A 23,482-nucleotide genomic window follows, 5' to 3' on the forward strand; every position below is an offset into this window, starting at 1 on the left:
TGTGAAAAATGGTCCTAAGTCACTTTTTTCAGTACTGTTATAACTTTGCACAGTCACTAAATGAGCTGTTGCTGAGGACTACCTGTATAGGCCTGAGCTTGTCAGGAAAAAAGACACAGACGCAAATTAAACACATACACATACTTCGCACCATTTCAGTATACCAGTCTTTATTTTCGCAGTTGCAAAGTGGAATGCTTTATTTTGTGCTTTATAAATATAATTCAGCATCAACATCCTGGCCACATTGGTCCACGGGGGAAAGTTTTTGACTGACAAAATTGTCAAAAGAGTTCTGAAAACAGCGAAGGGTGACAGGCGGAAACAACAGGGAGAGAGAAGCATCCATTTCCCCCCACACACATACACACACTGGGAAAACTCTGGGTGTCTTGGACTGCAACTCCCAGAATCCCGAGCAGCTATGGCCAAAGGAATTCTGGGAATCGTTCTCAAACACAAACATGGCTCTCCATTTTCCACTCAACCCTTTAAAAAGAAAATCTGGTCCCTGGTTTGGGTTTCACGCTGCCTTTCCTTCGTATGGCCTAGGTCAGGGGTAGGCAACCTTGGCTCTTTTATGACTCGTGGACTTCAACTCCCAGAATTCCTGAGCCAGCCACACTGAGGGGAAAGGGAGAAGTTTCCAAGCTGAGCCATGCTGGCTCAGGAATTCTGGGAGCTGAAGTCCACGAGTCATAAAAGAGCCAAGGTTGCCTAACCCTGGCCTAGGTTTTCCAGCGCAGAAGGATCTGTTTCCTCCTACCACATTTTGCACTCAGCTGTGTCATCTACAAAATAATGACCTGAACTAGCTCATTCAAATTCTTGTAACTCCAAAGGTGCAAAACCCCAACAAAAATGTTGGCATTCGAGAGATCAGAGATTTTTCTCTTCCCCAGAGAAAATAAAACTGCACTGTGAGCTTAGAGACTTCTGTTTAGAAATGGAGCAACACTTCATTTCATAAATGAAAAAGAGGTAGAATGCAAAAACTCTTTGTGAAAAGAAAACGTGCTGCGATAGGAAAGGCCACCAGAGGGCGCTCGTAAGAATAAACTGGGAAAGAACTCTGCGGATACCATTTGCTCCCTGCTCTCTAATGGGCTGAAAGAAGCGAGACTCCAATGCAGCAGCAAGAATAAGGCAAAACAGGTCCCCCCCCCAAAAAAGGGGGGGCACCTTGCAGAATGCATAAAGCTATTCCACCTTCTGGAGAAGACTTACTGACCGAGTGAGGCTAGAATGACTCAAAGCTTGGAGCAGAATAATAATTTTCGGTGCTAGGCCTAGTCAAATAAGGTTTCCAAGCAGAGGAGGAGGGGGGGGGAGGAAAGAGGCACTCTGAGCTTTGGGTATGTTTGCAGCTAGGGAACGCCCAGCCTGCTACAGAGTTTTTACTAACAGTTGATTTGGTGGGCGACAAAGGAGAGACAGTCAGAATTTAAAAGAGCGTAGCTCAGGATGGGAAAGCGGGCTTCCAACACACGGGCAGAGAAGAGACCCAGAAGCTGATTCACCCTCCCCAGCTTGGGAAAATCAGAAAAAAGAAATTATTTCTGTAAAATACAGAAAGAACAGCCAATAAGGCAGCGACACTGGCTGTGCCTCAACCCAAAGGGTGTCTAGGATTGCTGAGGGATGCTACAGATGCACACACAGGAACCACACTCAAGGAACATTGCCTTGACTACACCTGTAAGGAGATCCCTTGCGTTTCAGTGTTCCAGAGTTAGGCCAACACAAGAACCAAAAGGAACTGGACACCAAGTTGGACAGAGAGAGAGACAGACACAGGCACCAATGCAAGAGCCGTTGAAAACACCAACACCTCTCCAATTTGAACTTCCTGAGAAGGCAGTGGAGGTGCGTAGCTGGGCGTGATTCTCTTGGCCGAAGCAGGAAACGGTCCAGTTCTGAAAAGGCACTAAAAATAAAATAGCTTTCCTAATTTTATTTAATTATTTGGCTAGGCCTGGCCGGCCTCAGCAGACCCTTTTGAAGTTTGGCCAAACTCTCACCCAAAGAGCTGGGTAAGTTAAACACTCCGAGGTTGGTACCTGGGGGGAGCTGTTTTATGGGGGGGTGGGAAAGAAGGGGGGGTGGCTGCTTCTTCCAGGTACAACCGACAAAACAAAAACAAAAGCCAGCAGCTGAAACAACAGTTGTCGAGTTGGTTTCCTTTACTCACAGAAGGCACTAACTGGTAGGGAAACCCTTTTTCGTTCCCTTGTTTAAAGTGCAGAAGACTTCTTTCTTGAAGGGGGGGGGGCGTTGAAATCAAAAACCAGGGGAGGGGGGGTCCATCAAAGGAAAATGAGCAGGAAGAGAGGGGCGGGAGTCCCAACTCAGAAGCTCAGATTGGCTGTCTATGAAGCTCTGCAAAAGCGATTCCTGGACCGGAAAGGCAAGATTGTGGTGATCCCACCGTCACCAATGACATTTTGGGATTCAGACCTCACTGCGCTGCTTCGTTCACTGAGACTTCCTGTGCGGGGCGGGGGCCACAGGCTCCTCCCTGGAGGGGGGCACATGGGCAGGCGACCTGGAGGAGGTAAGCACAGGTGGGAAAACACTCAGGTTAGAGCAGTGGTTCTCAACCTTTTTAATGCCGCGATCCCCAACCGGTCGTAAGTCGAGGACTACTCAACCGGTCGTAAGCCGAGGACTACTCAACTGGTGCAGCACCGTTTGCAGAATGGGACTTTTGGCGGGCTCAGCAGGGCAGAGACAGCCTGGACAATTCCTATTGGCTTTTGAAAGCCAATAGAATTAGACTCTATTCAAGAGAGTCTATTCTGTTGGCTTTCAAAAGCCAATAGAATAAAAGGGAGCAGCACAGCTAAGGAAAAGAGGGAAAAAAATGGCGGACTGCGTTGTTTGGCGACCCCCGTGAAATGGTCGTTTGACCCCAAATGGGGTCCCGACCCACAGGTTGAGAACCACTGAGTTAGAGAAACCTTTACACCTAAGCAGAACCCTCAAGAGCTCATATTGTACTGATTTCCAGGTAAGCCTCGATGTACGACCACAATGGACCCCCAAATTTCCGTTGCTAAGTGAGACACTTGTTCGCTTTGCCCCATTTTATGACCTTTCTTGACAGAACTGTTAAGCAAATCAACGCCGTTCTTAAGTTAGTAATGCAGTTCTTAAGTGAATCCTCTATTGATTTTGCTTGTCAGGTCACGTGACCCCGGGACATGGCCACCGTCGTAAATAGGAGCCAGCTGCCAAGCGTCATGAATTTTGATCGCATGACCACAGGGAATGCTGCAACGGTCGTTAAGTGTGAAAAACGGCCATCAGTCACTTTTTTTCAGTGCCTTTGGCCACTAAGCAAGGACTTACCACAGGTATTTATTTATTACATTTATATGCCACTGATCTTGCGTCAAGGATTACCTGTATATTTATTTATTACATTTATATGCCGCTGATTCCACAACTTCTATCAAGGAATATATTGAATGGCTGGCTGTCACTTGTCTAACGGCAACTGGTGTTGTTTGTCGTTTTTCTCTGTCAATTATCATTGTTGCCTTTCCTGAACCAGATGCCAATGGGAGATTACAAGCAGTCCTCGACTTAACGACCATCCAAAGTTAGGACGGTGCTGAAAAAAACTAATCGCCCTTGCACTTGCAGCGTCCCCACGATCAAAATTCAAGGGCTTGGCAACTGGTGTGTATTTACAACAGAGGTCCAGATCACATCTGTGAACTTTCCAGCCGGCTTCCGACAAAGTCAAGCCAATGGGGGAAGCCGGACCCACTGATTTGCTTAACAACTGCAGCAAGAAAAATGGTAAAATCAGTTGCAACTCAATTAATGACTGCCTGGTTTAACGCCGGACGTCCCCCAATTATGATCGTAAGCCGAGGACCACCTGTATCCAGTGAAGAGGCTCACCATTTCCCCAAATACGTACCCCACAGCCCGTATCTTCTGCATCATGAATTCCGCTGTATTGTCAATGACTATGCCCAGTTCGCGGTATTCGCCCGAATATCGGATGTAGCCCCAGGCTAGCATTGAGAGAAGCAACAGCCCCACTATCAAGTTGCACAACTGGGCAATCACACTCAGTCCGATGTACTCGGTGATCCCCGAGCTCACGTAGAGCACCACAATGAAGCCGAAGAGGATAGCCGGGGTCCGGAAAGTGTTGAAGATGTTTTTGCTCTGGTTATGCTTGGACAGGTCTTCGAAGAGGTCGCTCAGCTCCTGCGTCAGCTCGTCCTCGTAACGTTGGCTGAACTCCCGGCCGCCCATCTTCTTGATGCGCCGGAAGTGCTCCACGGCCCGGGTGCTCAGCTCCCGGTGCTTCGACTCCAGCACCTCGGGGGCAATGTAAGGCTTGTCTCCGCCACAGATCTGGAGGGAGGGAGGGAGGACCCAGCAGGTGAAGCTTCCAGGCACGGTAAAGCAGGCTGGGAGAGCCGGTTTGGTGGGTGGTGCAAGGCACCGGGCTAGAAGTTGGGAGACTGTGAGTTCTAGTCCTGCCTTAGGCATGAAAGCTGGCTGGGTGACTTTGGGCCCATCACCAGGAGACTGGGAGTTCTAGTCCCACCTTAGGCCTGAAAACCAGCTGGGTGACTTTGAGCCAATCACTAGGGGATCCTGAGTTCTAGTCCCGCCTTTGGCATGAAAACCGGTTAGGTGACTTTGGGCCAATCACCAGGAGACGGTGAGCTCTAGTCCCGCCTTAGGCATGAAAGGCATGATTGGGCCAATCATCAGGAGACTCCAGGGCAGCCCATACTGGGTGCAAACAGTGGGCAAATCTCCCCCTCCCGGCCCCCTTCAACCTCCTCACCTTTTCCATGCTGCTGTAATACAGGTCTTTGGCTGAAGCGACAGCCGCCAGGTTGTTGGCTTCAGCCGTGGCCTACAAAAGAGGAAAAACAACATCACTAAATCACAAACACTAAATCTGCTAAGGTTTAGGACAGGGGTAGGCAACCTTGGCTCTTTTATGGCTCGTGGACTTCAACTCCCAGAATTCCTGAGCCAGCATGGCTCAGCTTGGAAATCTCTCCCTTTCCCCTCAGCATGGCTGGCTCAGGAATTCTGGGAGTTAAAGTCCACCAGTCATAAAAGAGCCAAGGTTGCCTACCCCTGACTTAGGAGAACCGTTAAAAAAAAACCAAAAAAAAAAAAACCCCAACCCTGGCACATTATGAGAATCTCAGATGAGGTATTAAGATGGGGGCCACTCTCTTGGGTTGCATTCAGAGGTTTAATGCTGCCATTTTTCTCTACAGTTCCGTAATTTTGTTCGCTCCTGCAACTGGAGCCAGCTCTGCAAGCTTTGGAAGCAATACAGGTGGTCCTCAACTTATGGCCACCATTGAGCCCAACGTTCCTGTTGCTAAGCGAGACTCTTGTTAACTGGGTCTTTGTCCCATTTTACGACCTTTCTTGCCTCAGTTGTTAAGTGAATCACTTCAGTTGTTCACTTAGTAACACGGTTGTTAAGTGAATCAGGCTTCCCCTTTGACTTTGGTTGTCTGAAGGTCGCAAAAGGAGGTCATAAATACGTGCCAGTCGCCAAGTGTCCAAATTTTGATCACAGGGATGCTGCAATGGCCATGTGAAAAACGGTCAGAAGTCACTTTTTCCAATCCTGTTGTAACTTCGAACGGTCACTTGAGCAGGGGGCTGGACTAGAAGACCTCCAAGGTCCCTTCCAGCTCTATTCTATTCTATTCTATTCTATTCTATTCTATTCTATTCTATTCTATTCTATTCCATTCCATTTTTATTTCTATTCTATTCTATTCTGTTCTGTTCTTCATCCCTGCATTAAATTAAAAAAAAAAAAAAAAAGGAATCAGCACACTTGTTCAGTTAGCAACATGGCCATTAAGAGAACCGGCCGTCTCCACAGCTCTTCCATTTCCAGGCTAAACTCACCAGCAACATGGATTTGGGGTGTGGCAGGTCTTCCCCCTGGTAGATCTTAATGTAGGCCTAGAGTGAAGGACATTAACAACCATTATTACATGACACGTATTTTTTTAATCTATTTTTTAGACGCAGGCCAAACTGCAGCTAACTCATTGGTCGCTCCCAGGAGTTCAATCTTGATCAGCTCAAAGTTGACTCAGCCTTCCCATCCTTCCAAGGTCGATAAATGAGGACGCAGATTGTTGGGGGGCAACAGGCTGATTCTGTAAACCGCTTAGAGAGGGCTATAAAGCAATAGTCTAAGGGCTATTGTTAAGGAGGGGGGTAATACCTTCACCTGGGGCCACACCTTCACCTTCACCAACACCCCACCCTATGTCTTGGGTCAAATTGATCGGAAGCAGATGAAAAGTTGGTTGAAAGATGGGCAGCTGTATAAATATTTTAAATAAATAAGCTGAATAAATTGGAATGCCAGACCAAGCAGTTCTCTCTCTCTCTTTCCCTCTTTTTCCTTTCTTTCTTTCCTTTCTTCCTTTCCTTTCTTTTCCTTCCTTCCTTCCTTCCTTCCTTCCTTCCTTCCTTCCTTCCCCTTCCTCTCGTTGAAAAGAAAAGAAAAAAAGCCCGTAATGTGATATAACATACCTTGAAATACTCTAACAAGCCTCGGCAGGTCACTTTTGAACCGTTGATCTCCTTTTCCAAGAGCTGACTGGGATCCAGGACGAAGGGGATCAACTGCTTCAGCTGATCCTTGAATTCATCAGCGATGTCTGCGCCAAAAGTGGATGAAAAAGATAAAAAGAGGAAGAGGAAGAAGGCAATTGGGAATGGAGGTTGGTTTGGTTTTTTTCCCCCTCTCCCCACGTGAATTTCTTTTATAGCCTTATAAAATACAAACAGACATTATTATGGTAGGTAATAACTGTAAGGTTATATGGGAAAGCCTTTAGGAGACAGGACAAAAAAATATGCTGCCAAAGGAGATTAGATAAGAGACAGCAGAGCCCTCAGCTGCACAATGGGTGGAGAAAGAGGACGGGAAGAGACCCTCCCTCGTTTATCGGGGGGGGGGGGGTGTAAAGGAGAGGGCAGGAGATTTGTCCTTTCAGATTTGCAAGATTGAGGTAGACCTGACAGGAAACACAATCAGATCAGCTAATTCTACTTCGCTACCTTGACATCTTACATCTGTTGGGTGTTAAGTTGGAAGGGACCTTGGAGGTCTTCTACTCCATCCCTCTGCTAAAGCAAGAAACCGTGTTATCATTCTGCACAAATGGCTGTCCAACTTTCAGTGATGGAGCACCCACAACTTCTGAAGGCAAATCGTTCCACTGATTGTATCTGGAAGTTTCTCCGTAGTTCTAGGTTGCTTCTCTCCTTGATTAGTTTCCATCCGTTGCGTCTTCTCCTGCCTTCAGGCGCTTTGGAGAATAGCTTGACTCCCTCTTCTTTGGGGCAACCCCTGAGATACTGGAATACTGCTATCCTGTCACCCCTGGTCCTTCTCTTCATTAGACGAGAACAGGGGTCTCCACAGACTTTAAGACTTGTGGACTTCAACTCCCAGAATTCTCAACCAGCCAGTGGAAGTCCACAAGTCTTTAAAATTGCTAAGTTTGGAAGACCCCTGAATTACAATTATAAAACAGAAGCCAAACAGAGAACCACACCCTGAAATGCTTTTAATAAATTTGGAAAACCCTTTTCCAAAGAGGACTTTTTCCAGCTTATGGATCTGCAGCATAAAGCCACGTTTTGGGATGGGGGGGGATCTTCTTCATATCAAGACCCAACTTCTTCAGAGGTTCCAGCCCTTACCACTCAAACGGCCGTCAAAATTCGGGCTAGTGGCCACTTTGAGTCCCGGGTGGGGCAAAAGGAAACAGTTGACGTTGGTGAAGCAGGAATGGATGTGTTTGCGAACGTTCTGGATCTCTTCATGGTGGTGAGATTTCACCTTGTGGGAGAAAGGAAGGAGAATTCAGAATAGGTCCATGAAACCCAGCACTGGCTAGCCCTGATGATGTTACCTAGTTGGGTCATGAAACGTCTGCAAGAAAACAACCAAACTCATTTCAACCCTGAGCTACAAAAATTCTCCTTTATTCAAACCCAACACTGTCCTTCGTATTAATAACAGTAAAAAAAAAAAAAATACCAAGATCAGCAGGTTGGGAAAATAAAACCTTTCTCTAGAAACTATAGTCTGCAATGTTTTTGGGAAATCCATTCAGGCTCCCGCACCATTCAAAGGGTGTTCATACCAAAGTGCATAGCTAAATGTCTAGATTCTCAGGCATCCAGATCAGGGTTGTCCCAAAGGTGCTTTTTCAGGAAGCAACTGCACTGTCTTGTTTTTCTTTGAAGACATTTCCCTTCTCCTCCAAGAAGCTTCTTCAGCTCTGGCAGGATGGTGGGGAATGGAAGGATTTATACTCCTTGCAGACAGCTGGTCATTTGTGCTCTTTTGGAGAGTCGTTGAGCCCGCTTGGAGGTTTATCTGTGTCCTCAGAGTCACCTGAGTAGTGCAAATGGGTCCTTTCAGCAGTTCCAAGAAGGGCCCACACCCATTTGCACCACTCAGGTGACCCTGAGGACACAGGTCAACTCCCAAGTGGCCTCAACGACTCTCTCAAAAAAGGCAAATGACCAGCAGTCTGCAAGGAGTATAAATCCTTCCAGAATTCCCCAGCCAGCGTGCTTTAAAATGGGTGGACTTCAACTCCCAGAATTCCCCCATCAACATACTTTAAGAGGGGTGGACTTCAACTCCCAGACTTCCCCAGCCAGCTGCAGTCACAGTGGCTGGGAGGTTATTTTTGTTTAGGTTTTACCTCCAAACGTTTATCAAGGAAACTCATGCCTCCGTCTAAGCCGTAGTTATACTCATACGGAAAGCTCCAATCCCGCACCAGGAACATCAGCGTCTGCATTAAGAAAGAAGGCTCAGATTAAACCTCTGTACCCCAAACCTTGCTTGCTGCCAGCTGTGCCCACTGCAGGGCACAGAAATCTCCCTTTTCTGCAGAGAAGGCAGTTTAAATACCAGGATTAGGTGGTGAGGAAAGTTCTGGAGGCCCAAACCTATGAAGAACGGTTGCAGGAATTGGGGATGTTTTCCAATATTTGAAGGGCTGCCACAAAGAAGAGGGGGTACCCAGGCAGACTCTCCCCCCCACAACTCCCGATCGACCGAATGCATACCTGGAATGGCTTGAGAAAGATTTCGTCCATGGCCAGACGCCCGTATTCGGTAAAGAGCTGCACAAAGAGACAAAAAGCAACACTGAGGACCAGTTGCATGAAAAGCTCACACACTTTACGGAGGTCCTGCCTACCTGCAGCTGCTGGAGATCATCTTCTTGGATGTTTTGGGACAAGTTGTAAATCTGGAAAGGAAGGGAATGGTGTACAAAGTTAATTGTTTGCTTAACAACCGCAGCAAAAAAAAGGTCAAAAAACTGGGTACAACTTGCTTAACAAGCACATTACTTAGCAATTAAAGTTCCGGCCTCAACTGTGGTTATAACTCAAGGACTCCCTGTATTGTCTCAGTGCTTGTAGGGTTACTAGGCCTTCAGGGCTTTAGGTATTTTGTTTTAATTTTGCAAGCTGTCCAGAATCATGTATGTGAGATGGGCATATATAAAATGGGTGGGTGGGTGGGTGGGTGGATGGATGGATAGATAGATAGATTAGATGACATAGAAAGATAGATAGATAGATAGATAGATAGATAGATAGACAGACAGACAGACAGACAGACAGACAGACAGACTAGATGATATGGATAGATAGATAGATAGATAGATAGATAGATAGATAGATAGATAGATAGATAGTAGGTAGGTAGGTAAGTAGATAGGTAGATAGATAAGATAGATAGATGACAGATAGGTAGGTAGGTAGATAGATAAGATAGATGATAGATAGGTAGGTAGGTAGAGATGGATAGATGATAGATAGATAGATAGATAGATAGATAGATAGATAGATAGATAGATAGATAGATAGATAGATAGACAGACAGATAGATAGATGATAGGTAGGTAGGTAGATAGATAAGATAGATGATAGATAGATAGGTAGGTAGGTAGGTAGGTAGGTAGGTAGGTAGGTAGGTAGGTAGATAGAGATAGATAGATATGATATGGAAAGATAAAGATAAAGATAAAGATAGATAGATAGATAGATAGATAGATAGATAGATAGATAGATAGATAGATAGGCAGGCAGGCAAGTAGACAGACAGACAGACAGACAGAAACAGATGGACAGACAGACCAACAGGTGATGGATGGATTAAAAGAGGGAGGGAGGGAGGGAGGGAGGGAGGGAGATCTGAGTCTCCAGGGGCATCAAGATCTTCTGCTAACCCCCTGCACTCAGATCCCTCCATGCCAGTTTTCCTAACTTGCCAATCACGTTCAGCTGCAAACGGTGGGAGTTCCTAACAAGCGAACGGATGGCAGCTCACCTGAACGGAGCTGGTCATGGTGCTCAGGGCAAAAATGGTGGCACAGTCTTTGACGGTGGACTGGCTGTCAAAGGCCCCTTGGGTGTCCATCAGCACAACAGCGACCTGCAAGCAAGAGGTTCTTTTTTTGAAAATTTACAATTTATTGTTGGAATTCAAGCCTTAAACTTCCAAGACAAAGGTTCAAATTCTGAATGGGTCATCAAGCATCCTTAACGTCTTGGGCCAATCGGTCAATCTACAAAATTAGATGAGGAAGGGGCTTCTCCACCAAAGGGGGGGGGGAAACCCCAAATGGCTTTCTTGAGATCAAATATGTAAAAAAAAAAAAAACCCAAGACCTTCGTTTCCCCTCATCCAGAGGAAATGATTTTTGTAGCAGACCCATTAAACAGATTAATAGAGGAGTGTTCTTTTGAAATGTTTTCTTTTCAAATCCCCTTCCCACTTTTAAAAAAGATGGAGGATCTCAAAAGAGCTTTGCTTTATACAGGTTGCATTTATCAACGTTTACCACATTAAAAATTAAAGGACGTGGCAGGGGAAAAGCACCAGATGTTTTGGACTGGAGGCTAAAACATAGGAAGAACGGTTGCTGGAACGGGGTCTGTCTAGTTTAATGAAAAGGAGGACTGGGGGTGACTTGATAGCCATCTTCCAATATTTGAGGGGCTGCCCCAGAGAAGAGGGGAGTCAAGCTGTTCTCCAAAGCACCTCAAGGCAGAAGAAGCAACGGATGGAAACTCATCAAGGAGAGAAGCAACTTAGAACTAGAAGCACTCACCCAGAAGATGTGGGTGCTCCATCATTGGAGGTTTTCCAGAAGAGATTAGACCGCCATTTGTCTAAAATGGTATAGGATCTCCTGCTTGAGCAGGGGGTTGGACTAGAAGACCTCCAAGGTCCCTTTCTGTGATTCTGCTATTCTTTTTCCCTCCCTCCCCATCATTGGAGAGACTAGACAACCTCTTGTCTGGAATGGTATAGGGCAAGGGTCTTCAAAGTTGGCCCTTTGATGACTTGTGGACTTCAACTCCCAGAATTCCTCAGCCAGCATGCCTGGCTGAGGAATTTTGGGAGTTGAAGTCCACAAGCAGGGCTCTTCAAACTTGGCCCTTTCATGACTTGTGGACTTCAACTCTCAGAATTCCTCAGCCAGGCACACGTGCCTGGCTGAGGAATTCTGAGAGTTGAAGTCCACAAGTCATCAAAGGGCCAACTTTGAAGACCCCTGGTCTAGGGTCTCCTGCTTCAGCAGGGGGTTGGACTAGAAGACCTCCAAGATCCCTTCCATCCGTTATTCTCTTTTGCCCAGGCTCTGCTCTTAACTCTGTTGCCCTGAAACCTAGATCTATTTTTGCACACTGGCATTTCCTTTCCCTCCGTAGCCACTACTGCTTTTACCTTCTTTCCGCTTGGCTTCTTCACGATGAAGACTTCGCTCCAGATCTGAATGCCGGTGGTCTCGGGGTCGGAGCCCCCTCGCCAGGAAAAGCCCGTCAAGGGCTCTTCCCCCACCCCCAGCCAATCATCGCTGTCTTCTTTCTGTAGAAAAAACAAAACACCGCAGGGTAAAAAAAAAAAGGCCTCCGAAAACTTCTGAGCATCCTAAGAACAAACATTCCTTCCGATTAGGGTGCTTTTGCCCAGATTTTCTCAAGCAGGACTTTCACAGACCGAAAGGACTACACCTCCCATCTTTCCAAGTCAGCCTGCTACTGAAATCTCAGGCATCCCAAGGTCTGTTGAGTCAAAGGGAGATTCTTCTCTTCTCTGGAATAGATGTTTCTCTTGGAGGCGGAGAAAAAACTCTTTTTAAAAAAATAAAAAAAGGGTTTATCAACTTTTTTCAGGACCCCCATAGGATGAAAATAAGATTTTTTTGGGGGGGGAGATGGGGTTGAGGGGCCCCCCAGAGCTCTGAATCAATTGATTAAGCTACTTGGGCAGAAATCTGGGATGATAAATATGATTTATGTGCACCTCTGGGAACGCACGGCTGCAAGAGGCAGGGTCAAAGAGAAAAAAAATAATTATTTGGATCCCGGTCTCTGATCCCTGAGTTCGAACTGTTTAGTCATGGGAGTAGAATAGGAGCTTTGTATAAGGAGAAACGCTCTTATGCAATCTCCCCACCGTGGTATAAAACGATTGCAAAGGAACGGCAACAAGCCTCGGCTTGCTGAGTCCCGTTTTGTAACTGGAAAGCAGCTCTCCTTTGCTGAATTGCATAAAATGGGCAATGACATCCAGATTCAAACAGAGTTTATTCTTTTTCTAGGTGTTTCCGAACCTTGGCGACTTTAAGATGGGTGGACTTCAACTCCCAGAATTTCCCAGCCAGCCTGCGCTGAGATGGGTGGACTTCAACTCCCAGAATTCCCCAGCCAGCCTGCTTTAAGATGGGTGGACTTCAACTCCCAGAATCCCCCAGCCAGCACGCTTTGAGATGGGTGGACTTCAACTCCCAGAATTCCCCAGCCAGCACACTTTGAGATGGGTGGACTTCAATGCCCAGAATCCCCCAGCCAGCATGCTTTAAGAGGGGTGGACTTTAATTCCCATATTCTGTGACTTCAAGTCCACTCCTTGCAAAGCTGCCGCAGTTGGAAAACCCTGACAGTTAAGACCAAGAACAAAATGGAGATAAGTGTTTCGTGCAAAAATCTAGATGATCTCAAGATACCCAAAACTCAAAGGGGAGATAAAAAAAGATGGCAAGTTCTTTGGGGCAGATATTGCTTCCTGGCTCCCTTAAGAAACCCCCTTGAATCCCGGATGCACTGAGCGCACAGGTACAACAACTAAACAACCCACCAAGTGCAACTTGGACGTCACCAAAGACATATATAATGATCATCCTCCAAGATGACCGGAATGTGGTACTGCTCCTGTGTGCAACTGGCAGCCAAGCTTACCTGTGTGTATAGGTAACGCAAAAGGAAGTCCAGCAGGAAAGACTTGCCCTTGCGGAAAGCACCCGCCACGGACACCACCACCACGTCAAGGTCACGGATGGCATCCTGCAGGAGGACTTGACTCAAGGCCTTCTCGTCCAACTCGAAGGAATGTTCTTCTTTGTGGACCAGCACGATCTGCACAGGACCCGGCTTGATTCCCATCATGGCATTGCCTCCTGTTCCAGTCCACAAAGGAAAAGAGACGAACAACGTTTGTCAACAGCACTTAAGGTTTATTTATTTATTTATTTATGAGACTTATATACCGCTTGAAGTGCAATCACTCTCTAAGTGGTGTACACCAGTAAGCAATGTAGATATATATATATATATATATTTACGTTGCCCCCAACAATCTGGGTCCTCATTTTACCTACCTCGGAAGGATGGAAGGCTGAGTCAACCTTGAGCCGGTGAGATTTGAACCGCTGACCTGCTGAACACAGTCAGCTAAAGTGGCCTGCAGTACTGCACTCTAACTGCTTCGCCACCTTGGCTCATTGGTTGGCACGTGCTTTTATTTATTTTAGTCCCTGCGACCCTGGAGGTCTTCTAGTCCAACCCCGTTCAAGCAGCAGACCCTGTATAGCAGTGGTTCTCAACCTTTTTAATGCCGCGACCCCCCAACCGGTCGTAAGTCGAGGACTAAACCGGTCGTAAGTCGAGGACTAAACCGGTCGTAAGTCGAGGACTACACAACCGGTTGTAAGTCGAGGACTTTCCCTGCCCGGGAGCGCCGCGCATGCGTGGTGCTACCCCCTGCACCAGCCAAGGCGTAGCTGGCAAGCGGCAGAGACGGAGCAGGCCGACCACCGGCTGGGCCACCAGCTGGCCCAGCCCAAGGGAGGTAAGGCACCCGCCAGAAAAGAGGAAAAAAAATGGTGGACAGCCTTGCTTGGCGACCCCCGTGAAATGGTCGATCGACCCCAAATGGGGTCGCGACCCATAGGTTGAGAACCGCTGCTGTATAACATTCTGTCCAAACTCTTCTTTAAAATCTCCAGTGATGGAACAAACCTATTTATTCCAGAATTTGGAGAATATAAAGAGCTTTTTCAAGGGGAGAAGTGAAGATACATTGGTCTCCTTTATATAACCGAGGCAAAATACAATTCAGAAAAATTGGGACTAAAACAAGACACAAAAATGCTTTGTCCTCGGAAATCCTTCCACTGTGATATTATTTCCACGTCTAAACATTTTCCATTCCCAAACACGAATCCTTGCTTGCCAAATAAAAGGACATGTCAACCTCATAATTTTTTCCCCCACCATACCACAACTTATATAACACACACGTGGTTGTTTGCTGAAATTACATCTAGCGCTTTCTTTTGTGTCTCTACGCAACTTCTTAACGTGTGAAGAATGTTGATATTTACACTATGGGGGCCTGGCCAGTCTCAAAACATTGACAAGCATCTTTGTTGAAAAACAATTTTGCAATGAACCACTGAGAGCGCGTAACAGAACACATTAAGCGTACTTTATTGATTTTCTTTTCATAATGCATTATTTCAGTTCAATCTTCTGCATTCCTGAAAAATCAATTAAGAGATATTTTTATAACAAGGCCATGGAGTTAAAAAGCTCTATCTATCTATCTATCTATCTATCTATCTATCTATCTATTTCTGTCTATGTATCTATCTCTATCTGTCTATCTACCTACCTACATCTATCTCTAGTTCTATAATCCATCCGTCCGTCCGTCCGTCCGTCCGTCTATCTATCTATCTATCTATCTATCTATCTATCTATCTATCTATCTATCAATACCTGTCTGTCTGTCTGTCTGCCTGCCTATCTTCATCTATCTCCATCTCTCTATCTATCTATTTATCTACCTACCTATTATGGTAAATGCCTATGTACTTATTACAGTAAGATCTGCAAAACAGTCTACCTATACAGGCTGTGGGTTTTCCATTTCTGGAGTTTTTTAAGAATGGGGTAGATAATCACCTCTCATGAATATTGGAATTGGTTTTCCTCCATCATGCCAGAAAGTTGGACTAGACTGGTGTTTCTAAAAGCTGCAACTTTAAGCTGGGTGGACTTCAATTCCCAGAATTCCCCAGCCTGCATGCTTCAAGATGGGTGAATTTCAACTCCCAGAATTCCTGAGCCAGCCATACTGAGGGGAAAGGGAGAGGTTTCTAAGCTGAGCCACGCTGGCTCAGGAATTCTGGGAGTTGAAGTCCACACATCATAAAAGAGCCAAGGTTGCCTACCCCTGCATTAAACGGTCACTAAATGAACTGTTGTAAGTAGAGGACTACCGCTACATAGGAACCCCTCACCAGGGACCCAAGGGGTCTTTTTCTCTCCAAAGAAAAGCCCAGAATCTGTATCTCAATTTCAGATTCAGTCCTGTTAAAAACCACAACGCTCCATATTTCATCCCCAGAGACCACTCCCATCTCATACAGTTGAGCTGGATGGGCCAAGCAAGCTTAAGAGTGTGAGATTGTACACACTGTCTGTAAAAGTGGGTGCAAGTTCTCTTGGCCAAGGTCTTCCTAGCCCCCTTTTGCTGCTGCTTCTGGGCTCTCATGGGGATTCACGTCAAGAGGAGGGCTGGAAGCCAAGGAGAGCATCCATTTGAAGGCTGATCCCATCCTAAATGCTGAAAAGTGTTCCAAGCGATCTGTTTCCATGGCAACGGAGACAGGTTCCAGAAAAGCACAATCGCTGAGATGTTTTGCATCCTTCCAGCCGTCTTTATTTCACCGAGTTCCTCCTCCGTGCATGAATTTGCACAGAAGCAAATTCAACCAGCGTTTTTTTCCTAGCATCAGGGCGTGAAGAAAGAGTAGACAGTACGTATCGGGTCCAGTTCCAATTGTAAAGATAATAAAAGCGATAGATAGATAGATAGATAGATAGATAGATAGATAGATAGATAGATAGATAGATGATATAGAGATAGACATATAAATAGAGATAGATAGAACTAGTGATAGATATAGATCTAGATAGATAGATATATAGAGATATAGACAGAACTAGAAATAGAGATATAGGTAGAACTAGAGATATTTAGATAGAACTAGAGATAGATCTATAGATAGATTGAGAGAGAGAGAGAAAGAAAGAATTAATTCCTTATTAGCCAAATGTGATTGGACACACAAGGCATTTGTCTCCAGCGCATAAGCTCACAGCGTACATATAAACAGCAAGTCCTACGCCATAAATCGTAGTTACAATCATTAATCATAATTTCAAACAGTCAATAAACCATAAGAAGCCAATAGAAGATAAGTAGAAAAGATGAGAGGATGAGGAATGAGTGCAGTGGGAATTAAGTGTTCAGAAAAGTGAGGGCACGAGGGGAAAAAAAACTGTCTAGTTATTTTGGCATGCAGTGCTCTATAGCGCCCTCCTGAGGGGAGAAGATGAAATAGATTATGTCCAGGAGGTTCTGTAGATATTTTCTCAGCCCTCTTTCTGGCTCCTGCAGGAGACAGATCCTCAGTGGAAGGCAGTCTGGTTGCGAAAGTAAGATCCTATCTGTGGAAGCAGAAGTGTAATCCAGTGGGTAATAGTGCACAACAGCACTGTTTCTCTCTTTACGTTTTATCTTCAAAATAGAACCTGTTGCCTTCATGACCAGCCAGTTTGGGTTAAAAAAAAAAAAAAAACCAAAATGTCGCTAGAAACCACTTTGCGTAACATCAATATTTCATCCTAATGAGCTCAAGCCAGCTTCTCAGATGACAAGCAGGAACAACCAGGTTTTGCAGAATGGAAGCCCGGGTTTTAGCGAAAATTTTTACGCCTCCAGAGCTGGGAAGGTGAAATGTGGCAATTTTCACTCTTTACGGGGTGCCTGATTTCAAGCTCTTCCCTGTGCTACTTGTGAGTGTTGATTGCACCAACGCCTGTTCTAACTAGATGTTGGTGATAAAATCTCTTCCTGAGGTTGCACAATCTCCATCAAAGGAACAACACAACCAGCAACAGAAAGTTCCAATGTTCAAAATGTAGGTCATACCTAGAAATATTTCCTTCATCCATCCATCCATCCATCCATCCATCCATCCATTCATCCATCCATCCAGGGCTCAATTAAACTAGTCACTAACTTCATTGGTTGACAACCTTCTAGCATTTTAAGAAGAACGTTCCTATTTCTGGCCATGTTCTCTCCATTTATGAACCAAGGTCACTCAAGATATGAATGACTAAGCTCAAATGATCCTATTTTGGCCAGATTATGCAAAGATTCAGTTCAGAAGTGCCTAATTCAGGGAAACATGGAAGGAAAGAGAAGAAGATGACTAAACTTAAGTGGATGGACTTGATGACAGCAATGATGATGATGATGCACCATGAAGACATCTGAAGAGAGTTCCACCTGTAGAAAACGGATTTCTGGAGTCACTCTTGGGTTAATGGTCCATATTCCATCAAAAACAAGCTCCTTGCACTATTTTTTTTCTTTTGTGAAGTCAACAATATACTAGCTGCAGGACACACCACCTTAATTCTCATCTACTTATCTTCCTAGCCACAAAAAAAGCAGCTGAATGTACATGATTTTTGTTTTCCTTGCTGGGGTAATTTCAACAAATCATCCATTTTGATGTCGGAAGAAAAATCAATCTCGTCGAAACTCATCTGTTGGACCTTAGTTATTTCAGAAAACCAGCTTTTTTAGCCTATCAACGAACTCTCTATTTGAAGACACATCTCTCCTCTATCTGTATTGTGTGTTTTAGATTTTAAGCAAGAAGGACACTATTCTTTTAATCTTTCTTTCAGATGACCTGGAGCATCCTGAGTTCAAAAGCCCAGCAGAAATATCCCTTTTTTTTTTATTACGGTTATAAATTACTCAAGGCCCATACAAGTCCTTCCTTTTCCTATCTGTTCAGGAAGTCTGGGTCAGGCGTTCTTAGAAATGCCAAGGACTTTTGGCAAAGAAAATTGGGACTTTAGGTCTAAGCTACATCCCTTCTTTTTCAGGGGTGACTTGTCCAGAAAGATAAGATTTCAGCTCTTATTATGGGCGGCAAAGTGAATGTAGAAGTCCAAAGCATCTGGAGAACTTCAGGTGGCTGGCTGTTGTCCTAACCTAAAAATCCTCATTGTTGGTCATTTCTTCCACGGGGGGCGGGGGGGAAGGAAGTTATGGATCTCCACATCAATCAACATCACTCTCCATTAACTAGGCTGCTCAATTTCAAAATCCTTCTATCTAACTCCGATGCACCAGCTTGCAGTTACTTCAAAGAACTGAAAAGGAGCACAGGTAGTTATCAACTTAAAGTTGTTCATTTAGAGACCGTTTCCAATTACAGGGGCACTGAAAAAAAGTGTGACATAGGACCGTTTTTCACACGACCGTTGCAGCATCCGTCATGGTTAGGGGATCGAAATTCAGACACTTGGCAACTGACTCGTATTTATGACGGTCACAGCGTCCTGGGGTCACGTGATCCCCTTTTGAGAACTTCTGACAAGCAAAGTCAATGGGGAAGCCAGATTCGCCTAGCGACGGTGTTCCTAACTTAACAGCTGCAATGGCTCACGTCGCAAATGCAGCAGGGAAAGTCGCAAAACGGGGCAAAACTCACTTAACCAATGTTTCGGTCAGCAACAGGAATTTTGGGCTCAGTTGTGATCTTCACTGCAATAAAAACAATAAGCTAAGGGGAACACACAAACAGACAGCAACAACCGAAAGGACAGGAGAAGAACTGGACGGGGCAAACCAAAACGAATTTGAGGATGGTGGGATTTCAAACCCCAAAAGGCACAATTTCTTTAAACAGGGCACGAGGCTTTTAAAATCACTTCTGCAGAATTAAAATGGCTTTCCTTTCTTTTCAGTTTTCCGGAAAACCAAGAGCTGGGACAGAGGCCAAATTTTGAGAAAATTCTTCTTCCCCCCCCCCCCCTCCTTAAAGAAAACCTACATTGAAATGGAAGCAAGCAGAGCAGGCTTAGAGGTTAGCAATTCTTTCTCCTCCAAACATACGTTTTGACCCTTTTTTTCCCTGTAACGGGTGGAGTTCCCTCTCTGGGCTGTTTCCCTCCAATGTGGGGTTTTTTGATCATTGGAAATCCCGGCCTCCCTCAAGGGACGTAATTGTTTGAGGCTTGTTTTGGCCAGCAGAAAAATTGGGATGGGCCTTTCCACACTTCTTTGAAAGACCAACTTCCGTGAAAGGAAGAAGACCGCTCTGGGTCCCGGTATACATACACACAGACACACAACCGAAGCCAAAAAGCACAATCCACTCACATACCAGACTCTGCCAGCCAAGCCTCTGGATACAGTGAGTCAGAATTCAAGGCCACTCCTTTGTCTGTTTTGCATTCTGGAGCAAAGAAAGAACACAGATCTGAAGTTTTTCTTTTAAGCAAAACCTCCATGCCATCTTTGTTTTCTCCACCAGCGTCCAGGAATCGGTGGGATCTTTCAACCGAGCTTGTAAGCAAAGTAGGAAACTAAAAGAGGGATAGGATCACGATCACGCGAAGTGTTAGTGCCACTTTATAAAGTCTTGGCAAGACCACAGCTGGAATTCTGCATCGGGTTTTGTTCGCCACGATGTAAACAAGATATTGAGACTCTAGAAAGAGTGCAGAGAAGAGCAACAAAGATGATTAGGTTGTCTGGAGGCTAAAATATACGAAGAACGGTTGCAGGAATTGGGTATGTCCAGTTTCATGAAAAGAAGGACTAGGGATGACATGGTAGCAGTGTTCCAAAATCTCAAGGGTTGCCACAAAGAAGAGGGAGTCAAGTTATTCTCCAAAGCACCTGAAGGCAGGACAAGAAACAACGGTTGGGAAAACGGATGGAAATTAATTAAAGAGAGAAGCAACCTAGAACTAAGGAGAAATTTCCTGACAGTTAGAACAATTAACCAGTGGAACAACCTGCCTCCAGAAGTTGTGAATGCTCCAACTCTGGAGGTTTTTAAGACAAGATTGTCTGAAATGGTATAGGGTCTCTTGCCCATGCAGGGGGTTGGACTAGAAGACGTCCATGGTCCCTTCCAATTCTGTTATTCTGCTAATTTCTGTGCCTGTAGCTTATTTTTTTTTGTTTTTGCAACAAATTGGGCCTTACAGGTACAATGCCCCTATCCACGGAGGTTCCATCCTGAAAATCCCAGGATCCAGGAAGTTGCTTTGTATCAGGCAAACCATGACTGTCTGGCCTTTCGCTAGCGTGGTTCTAAGGCTTCGTCCACCTCAGGACAAAAAGATCCACACTGCAGTTTGGAAGACGGAGGAGAAACGTGCAAATTCTTTGCTTTGTTCAAGCTGAGAGGATCATGCAGGAAAAGCCTTGCTGATTTCTCAAGAAGGGTGAGCTGATGGGACTGCAGCTCCTCGCATGGACCCATTTGTGCTTCCTCAAAAAAAAGTGAGGAGGCATTCTGTTTCTGATATTCTGAAAGGAATATTCAAGCACTTGTAACTCATAATCATTGGCATTTTATTCTCCTTGCATGAAAAGGTCTCCAACTACAATCAGCTAAGACGTTTGACTCCTTAAAACATTTCAAAGCTAACTCAGTCAATCTGGATCAATGGTTTTCAATGTTAAGTTATGTGGACTTCAACACCCAGAATTCCCCAGACAGCTTGCTGGCTGGGGAATTCTGGGAGTTGAAGTCCACGCAATTTAAGGCAGCCAGGGTTGAGAAACACTGCTCTAGGTAAAACACAATTTCAAATAAAGCTTTGAAATTAGGTAGCTGAAAGAAGACTTAATTATAGATTATACACCCCATCAATGCCCAAACATCTGAGCTGGCGAGGATGATGGGAGTTAGGTCCCCCAGATCTGGATTAATCAGCCACTACTTTCAGTTCAAACGGTCAAGACAGCGGACGCTGAACGCTCTAATTATTTGGAGAGGACCAGGCTGATTTCATTACTACAGGTAGTCCTTCACTTACGACCATTCTTTTAATGACCGTTCATAGTTACAATGGCGCTGAAAACAGTAACTTATGACCAATTTTTCACACAGCCATTGCAGCATCCCCATAGTCACATGGTCAAAATTCAGATGCTTGGCCACTGGGTCATATTATGATGATGGTTCTAGTGATCCCCTTGATGGGGAAGCCGAGTTCATTTAACACCGTGTTACTAAATTAACAACTGCAGTGATTCACTTAACAACTGTGGCAAGAATCACAAACGGGGGCAAAAGCCATTTAACAAGTGTCTTGCTTAGCAACAGAAACCTTGGGCTCAGTTGCATCCATTCTCCCCGTAGCCAAAGGATTGCAACCTGACCCACAACTTTAATCAGACAGCGATGGAAGAAGCATGTTGAAAAACCGGTTGAGGTCTTTCCACATAACCCTTAAGTCGGAACAGACACTTATCCCAATGCAATAAGCCATTCTATTTTTTTTTTAAAGAAATGCCATAAGGCCTACATGGAAGGAAGATGGAGAAATAGACCCCTGGAGAGAGAGAGAGAAAAAAAAAACCACACCGCCTCCTCTGGGATCCAATTTCGATTTCTTTGCAATGAAATGATAGGGAACGATTTGCAATCAGAATCTTATCCAGGACATAGATAATGTTGTTTGTGGTTCGCAACCTCGTCTGGCACTTCTTCAAGTACAACAAGATGGCTGAGTTTGCACAACCTGCCTCTTCTCCCCCCCCCACCCCTCCCCATACACACACAGTGAGGATTAGGTGATTTGTGGGTCCGCACAGTGTGTGCAAGATCTTGTAAACTTCAACCATAACGAAGCATAAAGTTGGCCACATCCCTATAAAACACTCAGATTGCAATTAGAGAAAAGGGGGGGGGCAAGATTGCAATTAGAGAAAAGGGGGGGGCAGGAATAATAATCTACATAGCGCCCCCCTCCTCCACCCCTCCCAAAGCTGCTTCTAAGTTGATGAGTTGCAAGCAACTCAAGCACCCAAGATGTTTGCGGCCCCAAGCCCATCATCCCCAACCAACTTGGCTAAGAGCCAGCTATTGCACGATCTGCATTGGAAAGTGGGGAGGGGTCCCCAGTGCTGTCCCTGGCTGGGGATTAGAGGAAGTGGGGTTGGACACCTTGCACACTGGGGGGGGGATCTCCCTGGCCCCCACCCCATGGGAAGAAGGGAGCCCCGTGCATTTCCCCCCCCCCAAAAAAAAGAGGACGGTGCAATGAAGAGGCTGCCTATTGCAAACCAGGGGAGGGGTCCCTACCGGCCGCCTCCTGTCTGATGAGCCCTCCGATGCTAACGCCGCGGCCGCCGCTGCCGAAGGAATGACACGGAGCCGCCTCCCGCCCGCCCCTCTTCCCGCCCCATGGCCGGGCAAGCCAAAGGCGGAGCCGGCACCACGCGGGGAGAAGAAGGCGCGGGCAGCCGGGCGAGGGAGGAAGAGAGAAAAAAAAAAAGGAGAGGCACGTCGGGAAATGTAGTCCGCCTCCAGGGCGTTCCTGCCGGAAGGAGGAGCCGCGCGAACTACAACTCCCGCGAGAAGGGCGGGCAGGCTCCGGCGCAAGGCCTTTCGGGAGATGGAGTCCAACTTCCGCAAATGGAGATTAGCCGGGAGGAAAAGCGTGCAAGGAAGTCAGCGTTGGTGCGTGACTTTCCCAATGGGAAAGGGGGAGAGGGGAAGTGCATCCCCTCCCCATCATTCCCAGCCCTGTGGCCTGGGATGATAGGTTTTGTAGTGGGACCTTTCTGCAGGATGCAAAGAGAGCTGCAAGCCGGGGAAATTAACATTGCGCAGCTGTCTAGGCAGAGTTCTTTTTTAAAAATATATATATATTTTTATTAATTTTTTACAATAACAATCTTTAGTGCTTTGTGAACAGTGTGTTGTCTGGGTTCCTATATTTAAAACAATCAGTGATAATTTTCTACAGTGAACCAATATTAGATAACCTTTAATTGTCATTTTTTTCCCTGTTGGCACACGTTAAAAATTATATTTAGTTGCTTGCTCTCAAGGGTTACTTATTTACATAACACACATTTAAAACGTACTATAGACAACGTATATGTAGACCTTACATATAAGTAGCATATAAATATTAAATCACTGTCCATCTTGAATACATAACGGAAGGAGGGAGCTTTAGAGTTCGCAAGGTTAATATAGTATGGAACAAAGCTGTGACTGAA

The 23,482-nt window shown here is 45.5% G+C and overlaps 1 protein-coding gene across 3 annotated transcripts; it reads right to left on the reverse strand.

Moving 5' to 3' along the window:
- Positions 1-144: 144 nt before the first annotated feature.
- Positions 145-22,708, reverse strand: ATL3 (atlastin GTPase 3). Of its 3 annotated transcripts, none has more exons than XM_039363269.1 (13): positions 22,557-22,708; positions 13,315-13,532; positions 11,801-11,941; positions 10,397-10,501; positions 9,258-9,308; positions 9,124-9,180; positions 8,754-8,846; positions 7,738-7,876; positions 6,559-6,686; positions 5,920-5,976; positions 4,820-4,891; positions 3,932-4,377; positions 145-2,545 (listed from the first exon to the last, which is right to left on the reverse strand). In XM_039363269.1, exons 2-13 carry the CDS (start codon positions 13,519-13,521, stop codon positions 2,476-2,478), a joined length of 1,566 nt encoding a protein of 521 aa, XP_039219203.1. In that variant the 5' UTR covers positions 13,522-13,532; positions 22,557-22,708; the 3' UTR covers positions 145-2,475. The 3 variants fall into 3 exon arrangements, with proteins under 3 accessions (XP_039219203.1, XP_039219205.1, XP_039219204.1); XM_039363271.1 differs by lacking the exon at positions 22,557-22,708 and adding an exon at positions 19,617-19,638; XM_039363270.1 differs by lacking the exon at positions 22,557-22,708 and adding an exon at positions 14,843-14,974.
- Positions 22,709-23,482: the final 774 nt, after the last annotated feature.

Source organism: Crotalus tigris, unplaced genomic scaffold (assembly GCF_016545835.1).
Source record: "Crotalus tigris isolate CLP2741 ecotype Arizona unplaced genomic scaffold, ASM1654583v1 scf7180000019553.37968852642:3898890, whole genome shotgun sequence".
Classification (NCBI taxonomy): domain Eukaryota; kingdom Metazoa; phylum Chordata; class Lepidosauria; order Squamata; family Viperidae; genus Crotalus; species Crotalus tigris.